The sequence below is a fragment of the Eublepharis macularius genome, chromosome 6 (assembly GCF_028583425.1).
Source record: "Eublepharis macularius isolate TG4126 chromosome 6, MPM_Emac_v1.0, whole genome shotgun sequence".
Lineage (NCBI taxonomy): Eukaryota > Metazoa > Chordata > Lepidosauria > Squamata > Eublepharidae > Eublepharis > Eublepharis macularius.
The window spans coordinates 130148822-130172255 of NC_072795.1; the positions used below are offsets into that span (position 1 = coordinate 130148822).

At 43.9% G+C, this 23434-nt stretch overlaps 1 protein-coding gene across 1 annotated transcript in view; it reads left to right on the plus strand.

Annotated features, from left to right (window-relative positions):
• The first annotated feature begins 3345 nt into the window (after positions 1 to 3345).
• The window catches only part of COG3 (component of oligomeric golgi complex 3), a 63979-nt gene continuing 43890 nt past the window's right edge, over positions 3346 to 23434 (plus strand). Inside the window, exons 1-7 of the mRNA XM_054982342.1 lie at positions 3346 to 3495; positions 8052 to 8198; positions 9612 to 9673; positions 15109 to 15274; positions 17566 to 17640; positions 18911 to 19003; positions 21433 to 21558. Of these exons, the coding sequence (XP_054838317.1) occupies positions 3352 to 3495; positions 8052 to 8198; positions 9612 to 9673; positions 15109 to 15274; positions 17566 to 17640; positions 18911 to 19003; positions 21433 to 21558 (813 nt within the window). The 5' untranslated portion in view covers positions 3346 to 3351. The remainder of the gene's footprint in view (positions 3496 to 8051; positions 8199 to 9611; positions 9674 to 15108; positions 15275 to 17565; positions 17641 to 18910; positions 19004 to 21432; positions 21559 to 23434) is intronic.

The window sequence follows — 23434 nt, forward strand, 5'->3', positions numbered from 1 at the left end:
CACAAATCAAGAAAACTGGGAAGGCGCTAGTTAATTGTCTGCCCCTGAGCAGCTGGCATCAATTTATCTCTCTGATTTTCTGTCTTTGGCTAATCCATATGCCTATGAATGCTGCCTGGTAGAAAATGGAGCTCTGAAATGTAATACATAAAATGTCAGGCAAGGAAGACCATCTTATCCACCTACCTCTCTGATATGTCGCCAGGCATTTCTCACACTTCCTGAAATTTCTAGGAAGCAGCCAGATGAGGGAAATGTCAATTTGAGACAGAGTAGAGGAGTTTTGTTCAAACTCAGGAGCTGAGAATGGGTATTTTGGTGCAAAAATTAAAAATGATCTATTTCAGCTATGGACATAGGAACCAAGGTACAGGCCCAGCAAGCAAGAAAATACACTGAGAGACATTAAACTAGAGTTGCCATCTCTGGTTCGGGAAATTCCTGGAGATTTGAGGGGTGAAGCCTGGAAAGGACAGGTTTGGGGGACGGGAGAGACCTCAACACAGAATCCATCCTCAAAAGCAGCCATTTTCTCCAGGGGAACTGATGTCTGTTGCCTGGAGATCAGTTGTAATTCCGGGAAATTTGCAGCCACCACCTGGAGGCTGGCAACCCTACACCAAGCGGTCAAGCATGAAGAAGAAACAGGCCAACCAACAGATCAGGGTTAAGGCAGGCATGGAGAAGGTCTCAGGAGCCAGGACGTAACTGAGACAGGCAAGCTCAGGATGAAGAATGCTAAACTCAGAATGAGAAATCTGCACACTATTGCGCCAATGCTGAAACTGAGGGGAAAAGCATGTCTGGCCCACATTGAAATACTTTAGGACTAAGGACCCAGAAAAGGCACCAGCTGAGCAATCAGGAAATAAAGAATATAGGAAATAAATGACTCAGGAGTAATGTCCGGGTCCAACAGCACCTTAACGACCAATTAGATTTCCAAGGTATGAGCTTTCGAGAGTCAAAGCTCCCTTTGTCAGATACGAGGAGTGGGAAAGGAAGGAATCTTTATAATCCAGGCGGAAGAAGTATTGTAAATACTTCAGGAAGCTAGCTATAATATACATTGTAGTTAGACTGAAAGAGCATGGGTGCGAAGTGCAGAAAATGAGCATCTGTAATGCAAGAAAAATTCTATGTCCTAATTCATTCCTGAGGGATACATTGTTCCAAATTTGGAAATAAATTCAATTTCAGCAACTTCATGTTGTAATTTCCCTTTGAATTTTCTCTAATTGAGGACTGCTACTCTTTTGTATGCATTGTATTATCTGTAAACTTGTTATTTGAATTCTCAGTTATTTAACTTTTTGGTGGTATGAAACTCATTTTATTGGCAAGTATATTAATTGTTTCAGGTGGCATAAGGAAAAAACCTGAAATGCATTCCATGTTTGAGGACAAGTAAATTGATGTGTCTGAAGAAGATATAGTCAAAAGGTCTGGCTTGCATTCATCAAGGGGCGCCCAGAGCCCCTGAGGATGGGCAGTTTATAAATTGAAATAATAAATAATAAATAGCATTGTATTTCTTTTCAGACTTCAAGCTACCAGCTATTAATTTGGTATCTAGCCTTTGCTCCACTTTACACATTGTTAGCAAGATCATAACTGTTTAAACTTTCTTATGATACATTGCAGTGTAATCTCATAAATTTCCATTTCTTGTTAGTGTGTTGTCTGTGTTATATGCTGTCAAGTTGCTTCAAACTTATGCAGACCTTATGAATGAAAGACCTCCAGAATGTCTTATCGTTAACAGCCCTGCTAAGATCTTGCAAACTGGACGATGTGGCCTCCTTTATTGAGTCAAGCTATCTTATTTTGGATCTTCCTCTTTTCCTACTGCCTTCCACTTTTCCTAGCATTATTGTCTTTTTCCAGTGAGATTTGTCTTCTCAGGATGATAGCTTCAATCTCATCATTTTTGCTTCTAGGAAGAATTAGTTGATCTGGAACCCACATAGTCTCTTTGGCCATCTCTGGTACCCATAAAACTCTCTTCCAACACCACTTTTCAAATGAGTCGATTTTCTTCCTGTCAGCTTTCTTCAGTGTCCAACTCTCGCTCTGTACATAGTAAATGGAGAATATGGTATGGATCCTTTTGATCTTGGTCCCCAGAGAGACATCCGTATCCTTAAGGATTTTTTTCTAATTCTTTCATGGCTGCTCTTCCAAGTCTCCATCTTCTGATTTCTTGGGTGCAATTTCCCTTTTGGTTGATGAATGAGGAAACAGAAAGTCTAGCAATTTCAATTTCTTCATTGTCAACCTGAATATTGTTTGGGCTCGTGTGTGTGTTTGTGGCTTTATTCAGAAATCAGATCATTTCGACAGATATGTCCATTAGGATTACTCAGAAGCAAGGTTAGTAACTAAGCAGTAAGAAACAGGTTGACAGGAATGGTAATATGAGGGAAAACCCTTCCTCTTAACACACACATTTGCTCCTTCCCCCTCCCATCAGTAAAACAGGACTTTTGGCAAGAACTTGTCCTGAGAACGACTCGCGTATTTGTACTATCAGGTCGAGACACTGAGAAAGCAGATCAAAGTTGAAACACAGCAGTGCATGGGAGTGAGCAGGATACAAGGTCAGAAGCACTGAGAGCCTCTACAGTCCGTTAGATAAGGCACCCGCAGCTTCAAGAAGCCTGTGAAAACAAAACAGTTATGGCATTGGCAACATGACATCCAGTCACAGCATGAAACATTGGTTCAGAATAACAGGGCAGCATTGAGTATTGGCATGGATCGGGCACAGACAATATGTATGTATGCATGTGATTTATAGTCCGCCTTTCTTACTGAGACTTAAGGCGGATTATATAGTGTGAAATTATTACAATCAGTAGCAAGGACCAAGATTCCCAGAGCATCAGCTTTTGAAAGTCAAACCTTCCTGGCCCGTTGGGGAAACTTATATGAAAGGTCATGAATTCCCGAAATTGCAACTGGGTTTATCCAGAAGGTCAACCATTTCAGGTAAAGACTCTTTTCTCCAGGGCTGTTGGCAACTACAAGTTCTCAGAGACCTCCCGCCGCCTCTCGCCAATCAGGCGGCCTTCGTCACACACAAGACATTCGAGCCCCGCCCACCTAGCAGCCAGCGCCCAATAAAATGCAGGTTTGGGGCCAGGCGCTTTCACCCGGCCTTCCGAAACAGCTGACGGACCTCCCAAGACATACCGGAAGTCGCGGCGAACCCCGTCCTTTTACTCAACTCTATGATCCGGCAGTCATTTCCGTTGCCAGCCACTTCCTTTCAAGACAGGAAATGACGGCGTCCCCGCGGTGCGTTCTTGTTTTTCCTCCCCTCAGGAAGGCTCGTTCCGGCGGCTGAGGATGGCGGAGCTGCCTGCCGAGATGCGGGAGCGGCTGGGCCTGTGGGAGCGGCTCCCGCGGCCTCTGGCGCCCCTCAGCGAACGGCAGTGCGACTCCGTGGTGGAGCTGCGCGAGGCCTTCCTCTGCCCGCCCGCCCCGCCGGAGGTGAGGGAAGCGGGAGCGAAGCCCGCGCGGGGAACCCCCCAGTCAGAGCTCTGGGTTCGAATCCTGCTGGCGGCGAGACACGCGGTGGCGAATGAAGGGCAAGCCTTTTCGGAGGGGATCGCCGAGTGTCTCGGGGCGGCGTGTGTGGGAGGGCAGAGGGAAACCTGGCTCGAAGTTTGATTTCAAAAATCCGACTTTTTCAGTTAAAATATGCTCTCCGCCAAGGCTTTGCTTCACAAGACATCTCCCCGGTTTCGGCTCTTAAAGCTGTTCCTGACACATCTTGGAGTTTCCAAGATATTGTGATGGAATAAAGGTCCATTGATATTATCTGTGACTGCACTGATCCATACCCCTACAGCATACAGCAGTTGCCTAGAAAATTGCAAACTTCTCTATGCACCCCTGGAGCCTCCAGGTCATACTCTTTAGAGGCATCCTCCGAATTAAATAAGTGACTCGGTGGTTCCCTGAAGACCTCTTCAGGTTGCAAGGAGGTTGTGTGCCTTTTGGTGAGCCGCTCTGCCTTACGGGTCAGTGATGTGAGAGTCTTGTGTTTTATGTTGGTGAGAAGGGAAGTAGGATGGGGTTACTTTTGCAAGATACAGCAAGTGAAGAAAAGGGACTCGCTTTACAAAGTTGGAAAAACACTGCAGTAAAGCACCCTGCCTTGACCTGAATTAGCCCAGATGAACCTGATCTTGTCATATCTCAGAAGCTAAGCAGGGTCAGCCTTGGTTAGTAATTGGATGGGAGACCTCTAATGAAGACCAGGGTTGCAGACGAAGGCAATGGCAAACCACCTCTGTTAGTCTTTTGCCATGAAAACCCCACCAGGGGTCATGATAAGTCAGCTATGTCTTGAGGGTACTTTGAGGTTACTTTCCACCACCAAAGCACTGCATGCCTGGAGGGGCTGGTCTGTGCACAAACCAACTTTATTGTAGCATAAGCTTTCGATGAAGAGAGCTGTGGTTCTTTGATGGCTGAAAATCGCTGGGTCACATTGGTGACCTCTAAACTCATGTAGAGAGAAGGAAAAACTACTACTGTATTCATTCAGAACTGGTCTCATATTGTTCTACAAGCTTTTTAGTGTGTGTAGTTCTTGGCTGATATCACTGTTGTAACAGGAACTCCTGAACAAAGGGTGTTTTATGGCCTGATAAAACTGAAGCGGGTTTTATTGTTGACTGTGTGTTGATTACTGTACAGTTACTTCCTGATGTTAGCAAAAGACATTTTGTTGACGACAGAAGTTGTAAATGTTGAATTTAGTAGCATGTAGTCTTTCTGCTGAGCTTAAGGGATTGTTTGACTGAGCGATCTGGGCTTTGCCCAGTAGTTTTAAAAAGCACCTTGCTTGCTCATATGTGCTCAGTCACTGAAAAGTGTTCTAAAAACTCCCTCTGACACCAGCAAGCAGACAGTGCTCTGTTATGACTGGCCTCTAGAGAGCAGAAAGGTTAGTCTTCTTCTGCAGGAGGTTTGAGGATGATTAGAACGTTGACTTTTGGGCTTGGATCCAGAGGAGTTCGCCGTGTTAGTCTATAGTTGCAAAATAGTAAAGACTCCAGTTGAACCTTTAAGACTAACCCACTTTATTGTAGCATAAGCTTTCGATGAAGAGAGCTGTGGTTCTTTGAAAGCTTATACTACAGTAAAATTGGTTAGTTTTAAAGGTGCTACTGGACTCTTTACTATTTGACTTTTGGTGCATGCAGTATCTGTGATCTTAAATGGGTGAGATTGTTTGTTGGTCAAATTACAGTTTTGTTTAGGAGCTTAGTAATTCCATACTATGTTGAGGAAGTGGCTGCAAGTGTAGCAACATCTATGATCCAGAATGTGTATGTTTGTTAGAAAGATTACATTCTAAAGTCCCACAAATCTTGCTACTACATCTTTCTTTATTCCACCCTTCCTTCAAGCTGCTCAGGATGGTGTACATGGTTCTGTCCCATGCCAATTTTTCCCTTGCGGTAGAGGAGAGGTTAAAGACAGAGAGATCACGATTGGCCCAAGGTCAATTAGTGAGCTTCATGGTTGAGATCTGAACTTGGTTCTCCTTGTTCCTAGTCTTGATTCCTGACCACTACACAATACTGTCTCTTCATCAGTCGCTGTACATAAATAATAAAAATGTTTCTGGTAAAGTATAAAAATGATATAAAGAAGTTAGTAAATTTCTTGTTGGCTATTTTTTTTGTACCAAAGATTTTGGTAGACTTAGGTGGCAGCAGTGCTAACCACTGAAACGATTAGAGAAGCTGTTTTGAGTACTATCTAATAATGAAATACTTTACATTCTGTTGGAATGATTGCCTTTCTGTTCTAAGGTTTTCTGTGCTCCACGGAAGCTTGACTAGTGAAGGTAACCTGTCCTTTGTTTCCTCCTAATAAATAAAAAGCATACACTGCTCTGAGAGCTGGTACAGCAGTGAAACCCTGACCTTTACCAACGTTGAGCTTCCCTCAGTTGTCAGTCCATTGTTTTTTTCAGGGGTACATGAAGCTCTTTGCGTGTTGCAGTTGATTCCATTTTGTGTTAACAGGCCCGCCCACCCTTGCCAGTCTTTTCCTGGAAAAGGGTATGTGGAAGTTGCATTTTAGAGCTGAGCCACCTAGGTTGTTGTGCTGGTATGTAGCTCCCTAGTCTACATGCTGAGGAGTGTCAAACCGTGTCTTGGGATTACTTGAGCAGGGCTCAGCCATGTGTCCTTCCTCTTCCTTTTGCACATATTTTTCACTCTTCCTTTCTTTTTGTGGTGAACTATTGTTTGCTGTTACCTCCTAGGCTTGGTTTGAAGCTGCCCTCCTATGCCAAACAGGAAATCATGATAAAAATGGTGTCTAAATTGGAGGACAAGCATGAATCATTGCTTGCTGATTTGGCTATATTAGCAAACTATGGCTTACTATGAAATGAGAATGGGAATTGTAACATGTCGGAGAAGGACATGGGCACAAACCACATTACGAACTTCAAAAACCCACGAAATTGGCGATTGCGCGATCGCGATCCGACAGTTCGTCTTTGTCTACGGCAAATGAACCAGTGTTCGGAAGAAGCCTGGTTCGGTGTGTTTGGCCTTGGTTCGGGAAGCCAGACAGTCAGGCGCCATCAATCAATTCCCCTGGAAACAGAGCTGGGGGAATGCCTGAACTGTCTGTGCTCCTTCTGTCACCCTGGAAACCCGAATCAAAGCCCAGCTTACCTTGATTGGCAGGTCTTCTTTCCAACCATGGAGCTGCAAAGTGGTTACAAGTTGGGAGAAGACACCCGGGGGAGGGAGGGGGGAGGGGTGTTCTGTAGCCACGGGCACTCCAATCTCATCCCTGCAAACCCTGATAGGTAGCTCTGATGGCCAAACACAGACCTCCTGCGTTGCTCTATGGGACCTCAGCTTATAAAAAGCACTGCTCTCCTAGTCTGGCTTTCACTTTCAGCGAGCAGTGGAGTGTGAGAGCTGTTGCTTGCTGCTTGCTAGCCTTTGGGGAGAGACAGAGAGAGTATAATTGAGCTTGGATTTTTGTGGGAGTTTCCTGTGGGCCTCGGATTGGAGAGGATTTCAGCTGCTCCAAGATCCCTATTGCAATCTTTACCAAAGTTGGGTGCTGGAGGAGAGCCTGCTACACACTCCCTGTGAATATGGGCTCTCTAAGTGCAACGGGGGCTGTTCTGAGCACCGCGAACCGGTTCGGAACTGGAAATGTCCGTTGCGGTTCGCAACTTCGGGATCGGCATCGAACCACGAACCACGGATTCGTTAATTTTTTTTTGGTTCGCGCCCATGTCTAGTCCTTAACTTTGTAGAGTTTGGAGCCGTTATGAATTATCTAGCTGAAGCTTCTAAAATATAATTGCACATATGTAACTTTCATTGGTCAGAATTCTGAGGGTTTGCTTGTGCGTTTGTGCATTGTGTTTGTGTTTATGTATTATATGCTAATTCTGCCTCACATTAATAAATAATGTCAGGTGAATTCATTATTTCATTTGTTCCACTTGAAAGGCCTGAGGTGTTCCGTTTCAGAAATATTTGCACGTAACATTTAAGCTTATTCATAGCCCATTCTGGTTGGACATTTGTCTGTTTCTCCCAAATGAATTCATATTAACACATATATTTACAGTTTTATTATGGAATGTTTTCCAAGCTAAATGAACAGAAAAATGCATGGAGGTGCTCTCTTGCTTGTGCATGTTAAATATGAAGAATGACTTCTGAATCCAGCGCAATTTGTATTATTTTGGTTTGCCAGCGTTAAGTTTGTCCAGAATTTGTAGTGAACCACAGCAGTCCACCTGCTGTGGCTTCAGCTATTCCTGTTGTTTAAAAGGGATGGTTTTTGTGAGTTTCTAGCGGTTATTCTCAATTTGCTGTCACTCAATAATACTGTTTGAGAACTGACTGTGAATAAATTTGTGCATTCTCTTATAGCTGGATCATTCCTGTAAATTTGAAAATAAGTACCAAAAGCCAGTCTGTTTTGTTAACATACTTGTTTTTAAGGCTCAGTTTGTCAACTAAGTTATTGATTTTTGTAAACAGCTTCCCATTGAAGATTTAAGCAGCTTGGGGCAGCCATCATTAACCATAACACTGACCGCTACAGTGCCAGAATCCACAGAAGACATCCTTGTGAAAGGGTTTTCCTCTTTGGGTATGGAAAGTGAAAGAGTTGAAACAGCACAACAGGTAAGTAGTAATTACGATATTTTTCTGAGAATTTATTCCAAAAGGTGCTAAAATGGGCTTTTAGGAATTTATTCCACTTGCTCATTTAGGAGGATTGTCATTTGACATGGTTTTTCAAAACGGTGAAGAGTTCATTTTTAGAGCAGTAACACAGAACAGAGAGAATCAGAGAGGAGGGCAGGGAGCTGTTCCAGTTGGCAGCAGGACCCCAAACAATGGGCTTAAATTACATGCGCAAAGATACCGGCTGGATATTAGGAAGAACTTTTTCACGGTCAGAGTAGTTCAAAAGTGGAATCAGCTGCCTAGGGAGGTGGTGAGCTCCCCGTCACTGGCAGTTTTCAAGAAGAGGCTGGATGAATATTGGTCAGGGATGCTCTAGGCCGATCCTGCACTGGGCAGGGGGTTGGACTAGATGGTCTGTATGGCCCCTTCCAACTCTATGATTCTAATTACACAGTTGTTTTTGAGGGCACTCCAGTCCCTTCCAGAACCTAACACCATGCTAAGACAAGGAGGTCCTCTTTCCTTGAAACAAATGCCATTGCCTCATCAGTAGTCTTAATTTCCAGATGTTTGTGGCCTGGCTACCTTTTGCTTGTGGACTTCATTGCACCTGGGGCTGTCTGTCTTTAGGCGGATTTCTTCCTCCCCGAAGAAGTTTCTCAAAAAAGAACCTACGGGCAAAGTACTGCCAAGTACATACGAGGCTGCCTTTCCTTTGTGAAGTGTTCTCCTTCACTTTCGCCTTATAAAATACCGTAGGCGGTATTTCAGCTGCTCCAAAGATGCTGAGCTGCCTGTGGACAGATGGAGGCATTCACTCAGTTGAAAGGGGAGAAGTTCAGATTCCACTCTGGATTTGTTGGCTTGTCAGTCTGCATCTGAGAGCAATGTGTACATACCTAAATGTCTTGCCAAGTGCACTCTCCGTGGTAGGGCCATCCACCTCTGTAGTTCTTTTGTATAAAGGGGTGGAGTTGCGTGAACGTGGGTACAGTGAACATGGTACAACGTACATCTGATTTTTCTTTCCACATGAGTAATTCACATGTTACATTCAACGCACGTACTGTGTGATTGAAACTGCACATTTATCCGGAGCCTGTTCTACAGCTTCATTTGAAAAATAAATGCACGTTGACTCTTTCTTACAAACAGAGGTACACACACATATGCAAGATGGACATGAGTTCTTTAACCTGTGAGCACTGCTACTGTGTGCATGTTTTAGCCCCAAACATTAAAGGCATACACATGTGTTCTACATATGTACTGTATTCAAAATAGTCACCAGATCTATTTAATACCTTAATTCATGTGTGTGTGCGCGCGCATTTGAAAAATTGTGATTTACTGTGGTTTTTAAATTTTGTTATCATGGACTGATCTCTCTCCCTTTCTTTGCTGTAGTTTTTCTCGTGGTTTGCTCAGCTCCAGACCCGGATGGATGAAGATGAAGGGGCCAAGTACAGGTATGTGGTTCCCCCCGCTTGGTTTCATGAGAATGTTGCCGTTCTAATAAATGACACACTATGTGAACTTTCCCCTGTATCTGTATTACAGTTCTGTTTGTTTAGTTGGAATCTTGTACTGTTAATTGGTTTGGTTTTTTTGTTAGAGAAGAGAGTTGGACATCACCATGCTTTTTATTAGACCGCCATTATTATTATTATTATTATTATTATTATTATTATTATTATTTGAGTAGACATTACTTTTGGCTGGGGGAAAGCGTCTTCAGTCACTGTTGTGCAGAAGATGAAGTAAGGAAATGTAATCAGCTCTTAAACTGGTTTGGCGTGCCTTGTCTATTCCTAGGTGCTTTAACTATGCCTTCTCTGAAGCGAGCTTAAAACTCAATTTAGTGTTAAATTTTTAACTCAACCGAAAGGCTCAGAAAGTCCTCTCCTCTGGCTTACTGAAGTACATCCTTGTTCTAAAGCATAGCCAACAGCTCTTCTTGAAATATTCAAGAAAAGGATTTTCAACCGTAGGTCTGTGAGATCCTGACTGTCTTAAGAGACGTGAAGTGAAAACTTGGGGGGAGACATCACGTTTTGTTTTATTCTGAAGATGTTTCCATTTTTTAAGTGGAAAAAGTGGCATTTTTTGAGTGCTGACAAAACTATGTTCTGTTTCTCATTTGAAATGAATGAAATACTTTTAAAGACAAGATTTGACTCACTCAGAAGTTGTAGTATAAAGATTTTTAAGTTAGATAATGTGTGGTGTTAGTTCCTCTGCATGCTATAGACATGTACAATATTTTATTGTGTACAATAAATGTACACAAATACATTTATTGTTTTAATATAGTGAATTTTGTCCACAATTAATATGCTATGAGGAGGAGGAGAATCTCATTGAGGGCTGTGAGTAGTTGCAGCTGAGTGGCAGGCCCACCCCACCCCACCCCTCGATTGATGGTCTCTTCCTGCCATTTGCCTGGTATGTTTGGGGGGCTTTGTGTATTTAAGCCAGAGGCATGCTTTGAAGGTGTGAGCCAAAGGGCGAGAGCACAACGGCTCTCAGCCACTGGCTGTTAGTTTGAGGCATGAAGCTGAGACCCAGCCACTGTGCTCAATATCTATAAGGCCCTCTGCTTTCGAAAGAAGGAAACCTTCACTAGAAACTGTACCTGGAGACCAGGAGCAGTTGGCATAGAGCAACACTTGTTGGACAACGTTAACTTCAGTACAGCAGGACTGCAGCCCTGGACTGTTACATGGTTATCTATGGACACTAGCTAGTTGATCATGAGGTACCCGAGGTTTACTTTTTTCCCCCTCTGACCTGGTGTGCATAACCGAGATGTGGTTGGAAGAAAGTGACACAGTGTCCCTGTCACAGCTAACTCCACCTGTTCAAGCGATCCTCCACCAACCCCACACAGCTCACAGTGGAGGTGGTGTTGCTATTGTACTTCATGAGACTTTCAGCTTTCTCCAACTCCCAGTACAAACTGTAGCAGGCATTGACTATATGCTCCTTACATTGGGAACTAAGGATAGATTGGGTATTCTTCTAGTCTACTGGCCACCTAGCTTTCCAGTAAGTACCCTTTCTCAGCTGGCAGAAATGGTTTTGGGCACGGCGCTGGAGACACCTAGGCTGATCGTTCTGGGCGGCTTCAGTATCCGAGCTGAACGCTCCGTATTCGGTCCAGCCCAAGACTTCATAGTTTCCTTGGCACCCCAGGCCTCTCTCAGGTAGCAACGAGCCCCACGCATGAGGAGGGCCACACCCTGGACTTAATCTTTTGCTCTGAGCCTTTGAGGAAGGGTCTTCTTTAGGAGTTGGAGATTCAGCCTGAACCATGGACTGATCTGGACCTGGTGAAGTCAAGGGCGAATATGACCTTGATATAAATGGGGGCCCCAGCTAAAATGGTCGACCCATGAGGGCTCACGGATCCTTATTGATTCCAAAACACAGTGGGGGGATTTTAGAATTCAGGCCCTACTGAGGCTGTGGTGTAAGCATGGAATCCAAAGTTACTAGAAGTTATTGATAAGATTGCTCCTTGCCACTCCTCCCTCCCTTGCAGTGGAAGCCAGCCCTGTGATTTACCATAGAGCTGGTGATCTAAAGAGGCCTGGAAGATGTCTGGAAAGACATTGGAGAAAAACTCACGCTAAATCTGGTAGAGCATGCTACAGAGCTCATTGGGAAGCTTAGGAAGCAGCAATAATAGCAGCAAAGAAATGTTACTTTTCTGCAACCATTTCATTGGCTAAATCACATCCATCCCAACTGTTTACGATATCCTGACATCTTTTGACCCCTAAATCTGAACCTTTGTTGGTCCAAGAGTAAACGTTTTGCTGTGACACCTTTGCAAAGTTTTTTGCTGATAAAATAGCTGAAATATGCTCTGACTAGTAACAAAGCCCATTGTGGGGAAAAATACAACGGGTTCTGGAAAGGGGAGGGTGGGCAGGCGGGCATTGCCTCCTCCTCTGTGACTGATCTCGGCTGGGTGAAGGCAGGGGGTGGACATTGCCACCTGCTCTGCTCCTGATCCCAGTGGGTTGAAGGTAGGGGGTGGGCATTGCCTCCTCCCCTCCTGCTCCCCACTGGGTGAAGGGCAAGGCATTACCACTTGCTCCATGTCTGATCCCAGCCGGGGGAGGGGGGAGGGCGGGCATTGCTACCTGCTCTGACCTGATTCAGACTGGGTGAAGAGGGGCTGGCATTGTCTCCTGCTCCGTGCTTGATTCTGGCTGGGTGAAGGGGGGGGCAGGCATTGCCACCTGCTCCGCTCCTGATCCCAGCTGGGTGAGGGTGGGGGGCAGGCATCGCTGCTTGCTCCGTGTCTGATCCTGGCTTGGGCTTCCTGCTGCGGCTCACTCTTTGGAGGGACAGGCTGCCTTGTCTGGGCTTCTCTCTGTGGCAGCGCCCTCTAGAGGTGCACCAGGGTAGGAAGTGAGTTGTCAGCAATACGGTTACACTCTTTCATAGCAGGATTTGGATCCCACCTGTAAGCCAGAAGAAATGCTTAACATATCATTTGGTCTGTTTCTGAATCATTTTGACCTAGTCACTGTGGTGCATATTGACAGAGTTCTACCATCTGTGATGGCCACTATTGGGTCCTTGTTCATCCTGGCTACTAAACTCTTGTAAAAGATCACATAAAGGAGTCCTTGGTGTCTATCATAAATCAATCACCAATTCAAGGCACCTTTTCTCATCCTCTCAAAGAGGCTGTCATCTGCCCACTATGTAAAAATACCCATCCTTAGACAAGAAGGATGTAGCCAATGATTGACCAGTCTCTAATCTGCCCTTTCTGGGCAAAGTGGTTGAGAGAGCAGCAGCTGACCAACGCCAGGCCTTTTGGGACAACACTTGTGCTTTGGCCTCTTTTCAGTCTGGTTTTAGGCTGGGCTATGGGACCAAGACAGCACTGGTGGCTCTAGTTGATGACCTTCGCCCGAATATAGACAAAAACCATGCGGGATTGTTGCTTCTCCTGGATCTCTCTGCAGCCTTCAGCACAAGAGACCATGTCATCCGGCTGAGATATTTGGAGGCAGAAGTGGATATCAGGGGATGTGCCTTGGACTGGTTTAATTAGTTCCTCATGGGATGAACTCAAAGGGTTGCTGTTGGAGACCAGCTGGCATTAGTGTGGGAATTGTCTTGTGGGGTTCCACAGAGCATAATCTTATCTCCCATATTATCCAACCTCTATGTAAAGCCTTTAGGAGAACTCATTTGTAGCTATGGAATTGCTACAATATGCGATGATATGCGTTTCTGTATCTTATTATCCAGATCCCCTGGTGATGCAGTGGAGGTACTGAACCACTGCTTGACAGCTGTTGTCAACTGGCTGAAAGCAAACACATTGAAATTGAACCCAGACAAGACGGAAGTGATGCTGGTTGGAAAAGCAGAAGCTTGAAGGGCAATGTGCTTCCAACCTTTGATAGAATCTGGTTGACCCTGGCTGACTCAGTTAAGAGCATAGGGGTTATACTAGATTCAGTGCTGTTGCTAGAGAAGCAAGTAAATGCCGCTGCAGAAAAGACCTTCTCACAACTCGGAATAGACTGGAAGATGGCCCTCTACACTGACATGGCCAATCTGGCCGTCTGGATTGAAGGCACAGTAACATCGAGAGTAGACTAGTATAATGCACTCTGTATAGGCCTCCCCTTACAGCTGACTCCGAGACTTCCGCTGGTGCAGAAAGCTGCAGCTCGTTTACTCTCAGGAGCTAGACGGTGCAGGCATATCACTCCTATTCTGCAGTCGCTCCATTGACTACCCATGATTTATTGGGCTCGGTTTAAGGTCATGACTATCACATTCAGAGCCCCTCACGATCTTGTCTCCTCATAGCTGTGTAATCTTCCTTGGCTCTCAGTGAGAAAAGGTGTAACAACTACAACAACAACAACAACAATAATATGTTTTTTGTTGTTGTTGAAAAATGTGCTTGATTGATGTTACAAGGTTTAACTCAGAATATCCAAATATGCCGCTTGTCCTATTGTGACTGTAACTTCACTGTATATTTGCAAATGACACACTTTCTTTTGCTTACTAAAAAAAACCCTTACTCTTTTCTTACCTCTCACATAACTAAAACATATAATTTTTGCTTAGAAAACGAAGGGATTTATACTTCGATAACTGTGCCAAATTATGCAATTTTATATGTTGACAAAGTTATAAATGTTGCTTTTTTATTTTTAATGATAAAATACAGTATTTAATATATGCATAGCATATATTAAATATGCTGTGCAGATTATATAGCCAGCAGATTGTAAGGCTCTGCCAAGTAACTCTCAGGGAGCTCCTCCTGGTACATTAACCTGGACCACCTCTCTAAACTTGCTTCTTACTGTATTCTCAGTGGATGCCCTGAACATGGGCTCCTTTTCTCTCCAGGCAGGCTTATTGCCATTGGCATCAGGGTGTTCTGGGCACAGCATGCTTCAGGAGCAGCTGTATCTGTTTATTTATTTGAAAGCACTTATACCCCACCTTGTCAGGAGCGGTCAAAGCAGCTTACAATACTTAAACTAATTCTGTGGTGTCTGCAGGTAGCAGCTGGTGAAAGGTTGGCATCACACCTTTAAAGTGATCAGTGGCAGTCCTCTCTTCATGCCTTCCGTTGACCTTGCGGCTGAGCTACTGGAGTATTTATCCTCTTCAGCATGACAAAGCCCTGAAGAGCAGCAGTTCAGTTTTTCCTTCTCCTTTGAGAGAGTGTCGTGGAAAGTAGCAGAGCAGAGAGATTGACACAGATCTTGCAATAACATTTATCCTGTAAATCTACCTGTAACCCCAGCACAGAGATCCTTTTTAGCTCACATTCTCCATGATTCTGTTACAGCTGTTTTTGCAACCACAGAAGGTTTTGTCTGCATTTTAACTACTCTTTCTTTAGACAGATGAGGACTTATTTGTCGGGATTCGAAGAACAGTGTGACGCCATCTTGAGCGATGTGAACAGTGCTCTTGAGCACCTGGCGTCATTGCAAAAGCAATATCTCTTTGTGTCAACCAAAACAGGAACGCTGCACGAAGCCTGTGAACAACTATTGAAGGAGCAGGTAATTTCAGAGTGGAGACATTTCTCCTCCTTTCTCCTGTTGTGACCTGCCCGGAGCCCGCTTGCGCAGAAGACGGGTTATACATCCAGCAAAACTAATTAATTGATTGATTGATTGATTTCTTGATTAAGCATTTGAGTCAAATATGTTGGTTCCATGCTTACATAGATATGAATCAATATTGATGGTTGTTGTGTAGAAAAGATGTTGGCAGGTCATTTATATCTACTCAGGAGGGGTGGGGTTGAGCTGAGTCATCCTGGAGAGCTGGGTTTGATTCCCCATTCCTCCACTTGAAGCCAGCTGGGTGACCTTGGGTCAGCTCTCTCGGAGCTCTCTCGGCCCCACCCACCTCACAGGGTGATTGTTGTGGGGATAATAACATATGGTTGTTGTGGGTTTTCCGGGCTGTATTGTCGTGGTCTTGGCATTGTAGTTCCTGTGACACTGAGAGATCTCTGTCTTTTGGTGCTACACCTCTGAAGATGCCAGCCACAGCTGCTGGCGAAACGTCAGGAACTACAATGCCAAGACCACGGCAATACAGCCCAGAAAACCCACAACAACCATCGTTCTCTGGCCGTGAAAGCCTTCAACAATACATGAATCTATATTTTCAAAGATTTAAATGCCAGTCTCACGTTCCTAAACTCTTGAGCAATTGGATTAATTGTATTTTCCTATTCTGTCTTCAGAGATCACACAAAGTTTTTTTTTAAAATTATTGTAGAAGTTGCGGCTTGAGATCCGTAGGAAAAAATAGGTATAAAGTTTAAGGCCGTAGAATTTTTAAAGAGCTCTTACATCCATCTCCACAGTCACTGAAGTTTGAAACTGCTAAGCGACTGAACTGTGCAGAGGGATAACAGCTCATAAGAGTTGGAGTGACACAGTGGCTAAGAGACTGCACTATAAATCAGAATTGCCCTGATTCAAGTCTTGCCGAATTCACTAAGTGGTCTTGCTAAGTCATTCTCTTGGCCTCTGCTTCCCATCTGCAATATGGCAGCATTAGTACGGAGCTTTACCTTACAGGGTTATTGAAAGATTTATAGCGAGATAAGGTGTGCGAAGCACTTGAAATGCTCCAAAGTGCTGTGAAAACACGGACTAGTGTACATCACAGTGAACTCTCTGATTATGAAATATAAAGGAGAGAAATGCTGGTTTTTTTCGACTTGGACCTTTGGATTCAACGGTTTTTGCTTCTACTTCTTGGTCCGCAAGTAAGGTTTGACATCAAGTTTGGAGAAAAATGTCCCTTATCCATGAAAAGAGGCTTAATATGTGGAAATGGGCAACTGAAGCTTTTCATGGTCGGGAAGTAAATATCATCCCTTGGTCAATAGCACCTCTTGGTAAATACCCTATTAAGCCTCTATGAAAGGGACAAGGATCTCTTTTCCTCTGGGCAGTTGGCAACCCTGTCAGCGGGAAAGGATAGCAGGTAGTAAAGAGGTTAATTTGCCCTCCGGACCAAAATAAACTCAAAGTCCCTTCTGGAGTGAAGGGCCTTCTAAGGGCTTGTTTGGCTTTACTTTTAGGGAGAGCAGGTACTGGGGCCTTTCTTCAGCTCTGCTCGGGCCGAGAAACAAGTCTTTTTCTCCCCTATACTTTTCACATGCTTGGTCGGAAGGAGGTGGGTTATGATTGATGGTGCCCACTGTGGAAACAGAGTGGCTGCTGTTACCCATGTCTCTGCTTTCTCCTTGCCTCCCCCACCCCTGCTCCAAAATCCAAGCAGGAGCAAGAAGGCCCAACGCACCAAGCATCACCCCTTTGGTGCAGTTACTTTTACAGAATGTGGCCCCCCCCTGTGCTAGTTTGGTGCTAAACTCGAGCGAAGGACCCTCGTCACTTGGGTCCCCAACAGAGCAGGGAGCTGCCCCCCACCAGCAACTTGCCAGTTGAATGTCCCATTCTCTCTTAACAGGAGAAAAATTAGCATCTGGGAAAGGAAAGCCACAGCGAGTCTCCCAGGGAGGAGAGGCTGTCTGTAGGAAAGGCTAGTTTCTCACTTATGCAGACACACACCTACCTCCATCTCCCCGCTCCCCCGGACTTCCCACCACTGACTAATAAAAATGGAATGATGGAGGTGGTGACTGTTCCGGTAAAGGAGTAGGGGAACAAAGCCAGGAACCACAGGAGAGCCAGACATTCTTCTGAATCGGAACGCCGTCCCCAGTTGAGCTCCAGTCTGTAGTGCTTCTTAAAAGCAGTGCGGGACCATGCAGAGCGTAGTATGGTTTCAGCTTCCTGCTAATCCTTTTTCATTTCTTCTTGAATAGTCCGAACTCGTGGAACTGGCAGAAAATATCCAACAGAAGCTTTCATATTTTAATGAACTGGAAAATATCAGCACAGTAAGTATCAGCACAGCCAGAACAACGAGGATGTGCCTGTGCAGATCTTTCTAAAAGCCCAGGAACATTTAGTGGAAGCATGTACGTAGAAGACCACAATTGAATAAAGAGCACTTCTCTCTTTATTTGGCAGCATTTTAACCAAACTAGAGTTTAAATCTTATAGTGGCTCTGTTCCCAATCCAAGCATCCATTCCCCCTCCTTATGTAACAGCCGTTGATTTCATTGGGCTTAGATGGAGAAGCTGTGCATAGGATCACATTGGAAGTCTTGGTGTCATCCTGATTAAGCGGATGCTGGTAAAGGATCTGAATATAAATATACTAATTCAGGGGTGGGCAATTGTTTTGGCTCGGGGGCCACTTTGTGGAACCAGAGGTTAGCGGAGGGCCGCACCTTTTAAAATGATTGCATTCATTAGTTAACTTTGCATTTCAGAAAAGGTATAAATTGTATCATAAAAATCAATAAATATAAATTAAATAAAATAGTGGTAGTTTTATTCAATTTATTTATTGTGCTAATTTCATATCATCTATAGCTGCAAGCACATTTAATTTTAGAATCAGTTTAATGAGACAAATGTACCCTATCACACTTTTCTACTGTCTTGGTGGGCCACAAAAAACTCTGTAGTGGGCCGCATGTGGCCCGCGGGCGGCAATTTTCCCACCCCTGTACTAATTGAGTCATCTGAGGTGCATGCAAAATCCTATTTTTAGTTCTGGAGCAGTGTCCTATGAAGCAGGCCTTAATTTGGCGAGAAGAGTTTTCAACATAATTGGCAACTATTGCACTTATACTGCCCTTCCAACTTGGGCTGAATCCAGACACCCTCGGAGCGTCCCAGCGTTGCGCTAAATGTTCGCTAAACACCCAGAAGTGTAGCATCTTTCTAGCGTGATTCAGAAATCACGCTAGAAAGACGCTACACTTCCGGGTGTTTAGCAAACATTTAGCGCAACGCTGGGATGCTCCGAGGGTGTCTGGATTCAGCCTAGATTAGAAAAACGTTGTAACTTAAAACACATAATGATCTTGAAATTGTTCAAAGTTTTTAACTTCTGTAGCTAGGAACAAACTGAATACCCGCTGCTATTAAAATGGGTCACTTCATGGTTTCCCCAATTATTTTAATAATTAGAAGATATGAGAAGATATGTTATATCACTTCTATTTTTTCCTGTTGGTTAGTAATTTATTCTGTTGCATCTTTTGATTTCTGGTTCTGTAACATGCAGGTTTCTGATTTTCTTTTCTCTCTCCCAGAAACTGAATTCCCCAACGTTGTCTGTTAACAGCGAAGGTTTTATCCCTATGCTAGCTAAACTTGATGATTGTATTACATATATTTCCTCACATGTAAGTTGAGCTCTGTTTTCTCACTGTTAATATTAAGATTGCTTCACAAGACATAATCCTCTTATTTAATAAATTCATGTTTTAAGAACAGGGCGGCAAGGAAAGGTAAGAAAATCCACAACATTCCCTGGTTTCATTTGTTGTCTCTTACACCTTATTGGGGGCAAGGGGGGCGGGGTACAGATTCTTATCTTGACTTAATCTGGGGCTCTGTCAATGGTTCATTCCTTTCTTGATCCTAACTTACTTCTTGATCATGACTGAAGGAAACAGCCACCTGGCATTGTGGAAGAAGAGAAGACAGGTATTAAGAGCAGCTGGCACTTCGCACCAAATTCCTTGTCAAGAAAACTCAAATCCTTTATTCAGATAATAAATTTAACACAATTTATTCAGTTTTTCTGAATAAAGTATATTTCTTCTGGCCCAGGAGAGGCAAGAAGTTAAAAAGTAGTAGAGTCAAGGGTTTTCTAGGTAATCGGTAAGGATTTGGGAAGAGTTAACTTTGGAATGGGGTTGGTATTCCTGTACCTTTCTTGACCCCCCTCCGAAACCTTTTCAGATCTGAGCTGCCTTTGGCCTCTGTAAACATGCTGGAGAGGGTGTGGGTGGGTGGATGATGTTCTTTAGTTAAGAGGGGTTAGGGATATCTACTGCCTCGCTCCCTGTGTCCTACCACAGCAGCTTCGCTCATCTGAACAGGGCCTTCTGCAGATACCACCCTGCAGCCAGGCCAGATCAACAACTTACTGCTCTCTCTGTGGAAGCCCCCCCCCCCCCCCCCCCGCTTAGTGGAATGGTCAGCCTGAGGAGTTCAGAAAAGCTCTCAATTTCCTGGCTTTCTGCAAACACACACAACTAAATTATCCAGGAAGGCTTTCTACTCAGATTATAGGGCCGTGTCATAAGAAATAACTCCGAGATACTTTGGCAAGGGACAGGGGCTGTAGACTAGGCTACTAGGTACTGTCTGCTGGTGTATATATGCTCCTGTTGCATAGTTTGGTGTTGTTAATTAGTTTGTTGTTAATTACTTTAGCTTTAATTCAGAAAGGTTTCATCTCCGTGTTCGGCTGTATGCTAGTTTTCAAATTTGCAGCTACCATTCCGTATTGTATCCGTTTCATTGAATGCTCTAATGATTGATCATTTTATTTTATTTATTTTTTATTTAAGTCATTTATACTGTATTTTTTGCTCTGTGAATGCCCTGGCTATTGATTATATTGTATTCATTTGCAATATGTAAGCTCTGTGAGAAAGGCAGACTATAAATAAACAACAACAAAAAGTTGAGTTAGACTAACGTACACACCCATTGACCCCTGCTCCATGCCCAGAAGATGGCAAAACACCGTCAGGATCCCTAGCCAAATTGGCATAGGGAAAATTGCTACCTGACCCCAAGGTGGTGATCGGCATTAACTTGGGCATGTAAGGGACCATGAGATCTAAGCACTAATGCAACCCTTCCTGCCCTGCCTCTCATGATCTGCCTAGGTTCATAGAATTGCGGTCAGATGGCCATCTAGCCTCTGCTTAAAAACCTCCAAAGAACTCAACTGAAAAATGAATGAATGCAGCAGACGAAGGCCAAAGGACTTCCCAGGAGGGCTCAGAGAATTTTGTACAGAGAAGTAAATTAACCCAAACTCTTTGTCAAGGAAGCTTCACAAGGAACATTCATTAGCTGGCTACATGTGCCACATACCATCCTCTTTCTTAACACATTTATTTTTATAGTACAGTACTGTCTTTCCCCTCAACCCTGTCCAAGGGACCTTTTGGCTTCTGCCTTTTCAGGCAGTATTGCTCACATATCTTCAAGCTATTTTTACTATTGCTATGTGGGTAGACATTTTATCCCATTTTACCTGAGAAGGAGATAGATCCAGGAGGAGCGATAATGAAGTATGGCTTTTGTCTTCATTCCATCGGAAGTCATCAACTACAGCCTTTAGAGCCATCTCTGTCTTGTATCCTTGCCTAAAACCAAAGGGTCCAGAGTAAAAGAGTTGTCCAAAGAGGCCTGGCATTGGTCAGCTACTGCTCTCTCAACCACTTTGCCCAGATTAGAGACTGGGAGATAATTGGCTGTATCATTTTTGTCTGATGGTTTTTAAAGTAATGGGCAGATGACTGCCTCTTTGAGAGGCTGAGAGAAGGTGCCTTGAGTTAGTGATTGCTTTATTATAAAAGACAGAACTGGTTATTTTAAAGCATTTCTCCTTATATGGGATTAAAAAAACATTATGGCTGATGCTTCAGCGTGCTCTAAGTAAAATCATGCAGTCAATTTTTTAATGAGTTTAGTGAACTTTTGCTGGGTGCAGCTTCTTGTTTTGTTCGAGGCACGGAGATCTGCATTTCCATTCCAAATCTTTATTTTGTTTCCATCTCTTTGCTAAAATACTTTTCTTCTCTTTCAGCCAAACTTTAGGGATTATCCTATATATTCAACAAAGTTTAAGCAATGCCTTTCTAAAGCTATGCACCTTATGAAAACGTACACTGTGACTACACTACAGAACCTCACAAACCAGTTGATTAAAAGGGTAAGTTGGAGCGACTAGTGAACGGGTTTCAGTAAGCTCTGCATTTCACATCTGATGAACTACAGTGTTTCAGGAATAGCTCTCTGACTTGCTCTTCAGAGTTGAAGTAATAAAAGACAGGTTAGCCTGAGATCCATAATAAAAGAGAAATTTCTAGGGAAGAGAGAATAAAAATCCTATTGCATCCCTAAAAATCTCTCCCTCCAGGATTCTGTAAATTGATAGTGGCTTGAGCAGACTAAGTTTTCCTCTTCTGTCTCCTTCTTTTCTTTTAACTAGTCAACACTCTGTTCTCCTGAAGCATATTTAGTCTTTGTCATGCTGTGTCTTTGGGTTATTTGGAAGTGTTAGATTTTTCTGCATGCCTGGAGCCTCCCCCCCCCCGCCCTTTCATTGTCTGTTGGTGGCCTAAACTTAGACACGAACTTTGCAAATTAAAACACAGTACAGATGACTTTGAAGCCAAGTATCCAGACAATATTTCTAAATTCAAGTTTTCAAATAAAAAAATAAATAATTGCGATTAATGGAGAGCTGAAGATCTTATTAGCTCTCTCTGTTTATTCGGGGAGAGCCGGAAAAATAAAACACAACCTGTAGCTTACAGTTTTTGATCCGAATTTCTTAAGAAAAAGAAAAGAGTGTACAAACAGTGTAAGCAAGTTCCAACTAGTATATAAACAAATATTCCGAGCGGCAGACTTGCATAGCCTTCAAGCTGACTTCACTCCGCATCAGCTTGATAGTATTCGCATTTTTAGGAAGCAGAAGATCTTGAAGTCCTCTAATTTAAAAAGGGCCCAGAATCTCCCGATCTCCATCCCACATGACAGCTGGAGCATCTCCTAGTTGTAAAGAGATGGCCTAGGGTTGATTTTGCAGCCCTGCCTGGCAGTTAAGCCTAGAATGCAGAGTAGACATGCGAGCACGGCACATAGTTCTGATCTTGTGTGTTGTATGAACAGCTTAGACAATCCAGCTGAGTACTTGGCAGTCTCCATCATGATGTGGGTTAGGTGACCAGGAGTAGTGGCGGGGGGCACGGAACAGGTATCAGATGCCTAGTTGAAGCCTCACATGACGAAGTCAGTTGACCTGCATCGTCAGAAGGCTTTGTGGGCAGGAGCTGGACAAGAGGTTTAAAAGAGGTTCGTATTTGAAGCTGAGGAAGTCTTCTCATCCTATTGGTGGGCTGAAACGTCTGGGTAGATTAGGACTGAGACGCGAGTGCTTTAACTGTGCACTCACTGTGAAGCGCTTTGCTTCACGGCTGCCTAGGAAGACTCTGATGCGCTCGGATGAGGGACAAACATCTGGTCACAGTATCTCAACCTTCCAGGCCTAGCACTTGTACTTGAACAAAATACTTATAATTGGATTTTAAAGAAGCTGCAGGTCTGGAAGCAGGGCTTTTTTTTTTAACAGTACTCACTGGTACAGATTACCAGCACTTTCCCCCCAAAGCTCTCCCCCAAGTCCTGGTCTTTGTGCACCAGTCCCCTCCACGCAACCAGAGAAAGAGAGCGTAGATCCTCAGGAATAGCCTAGTTTGACTCCGCAGAGGAGAATTGGTGGAAATCGGTGCAATCTGGCACCTTTTTTTAAAACAAGGAAAGCATTGTTGGGAAGAAAATAACTGTAGCCCATGTTTAAATAAGCAAACCCTTAAAGCCTGCTCAGCATCTGCTGGAATTTCAAGGGAATTTTAAACCGTTTTGGACTGACAGCTCCATTCGGTCAGTTTGTTGGACCTTTAATGCCCATGCTGTCCTGACTATCTTTTCTCTTCTGCCCTGCCTCCTAGCCAGGCCTTTCTCTCCCCCCCCCCTCCTTAGGCAATCTTGAGGATGCTGCCTTTCTGCCTTTGCTATTGTCT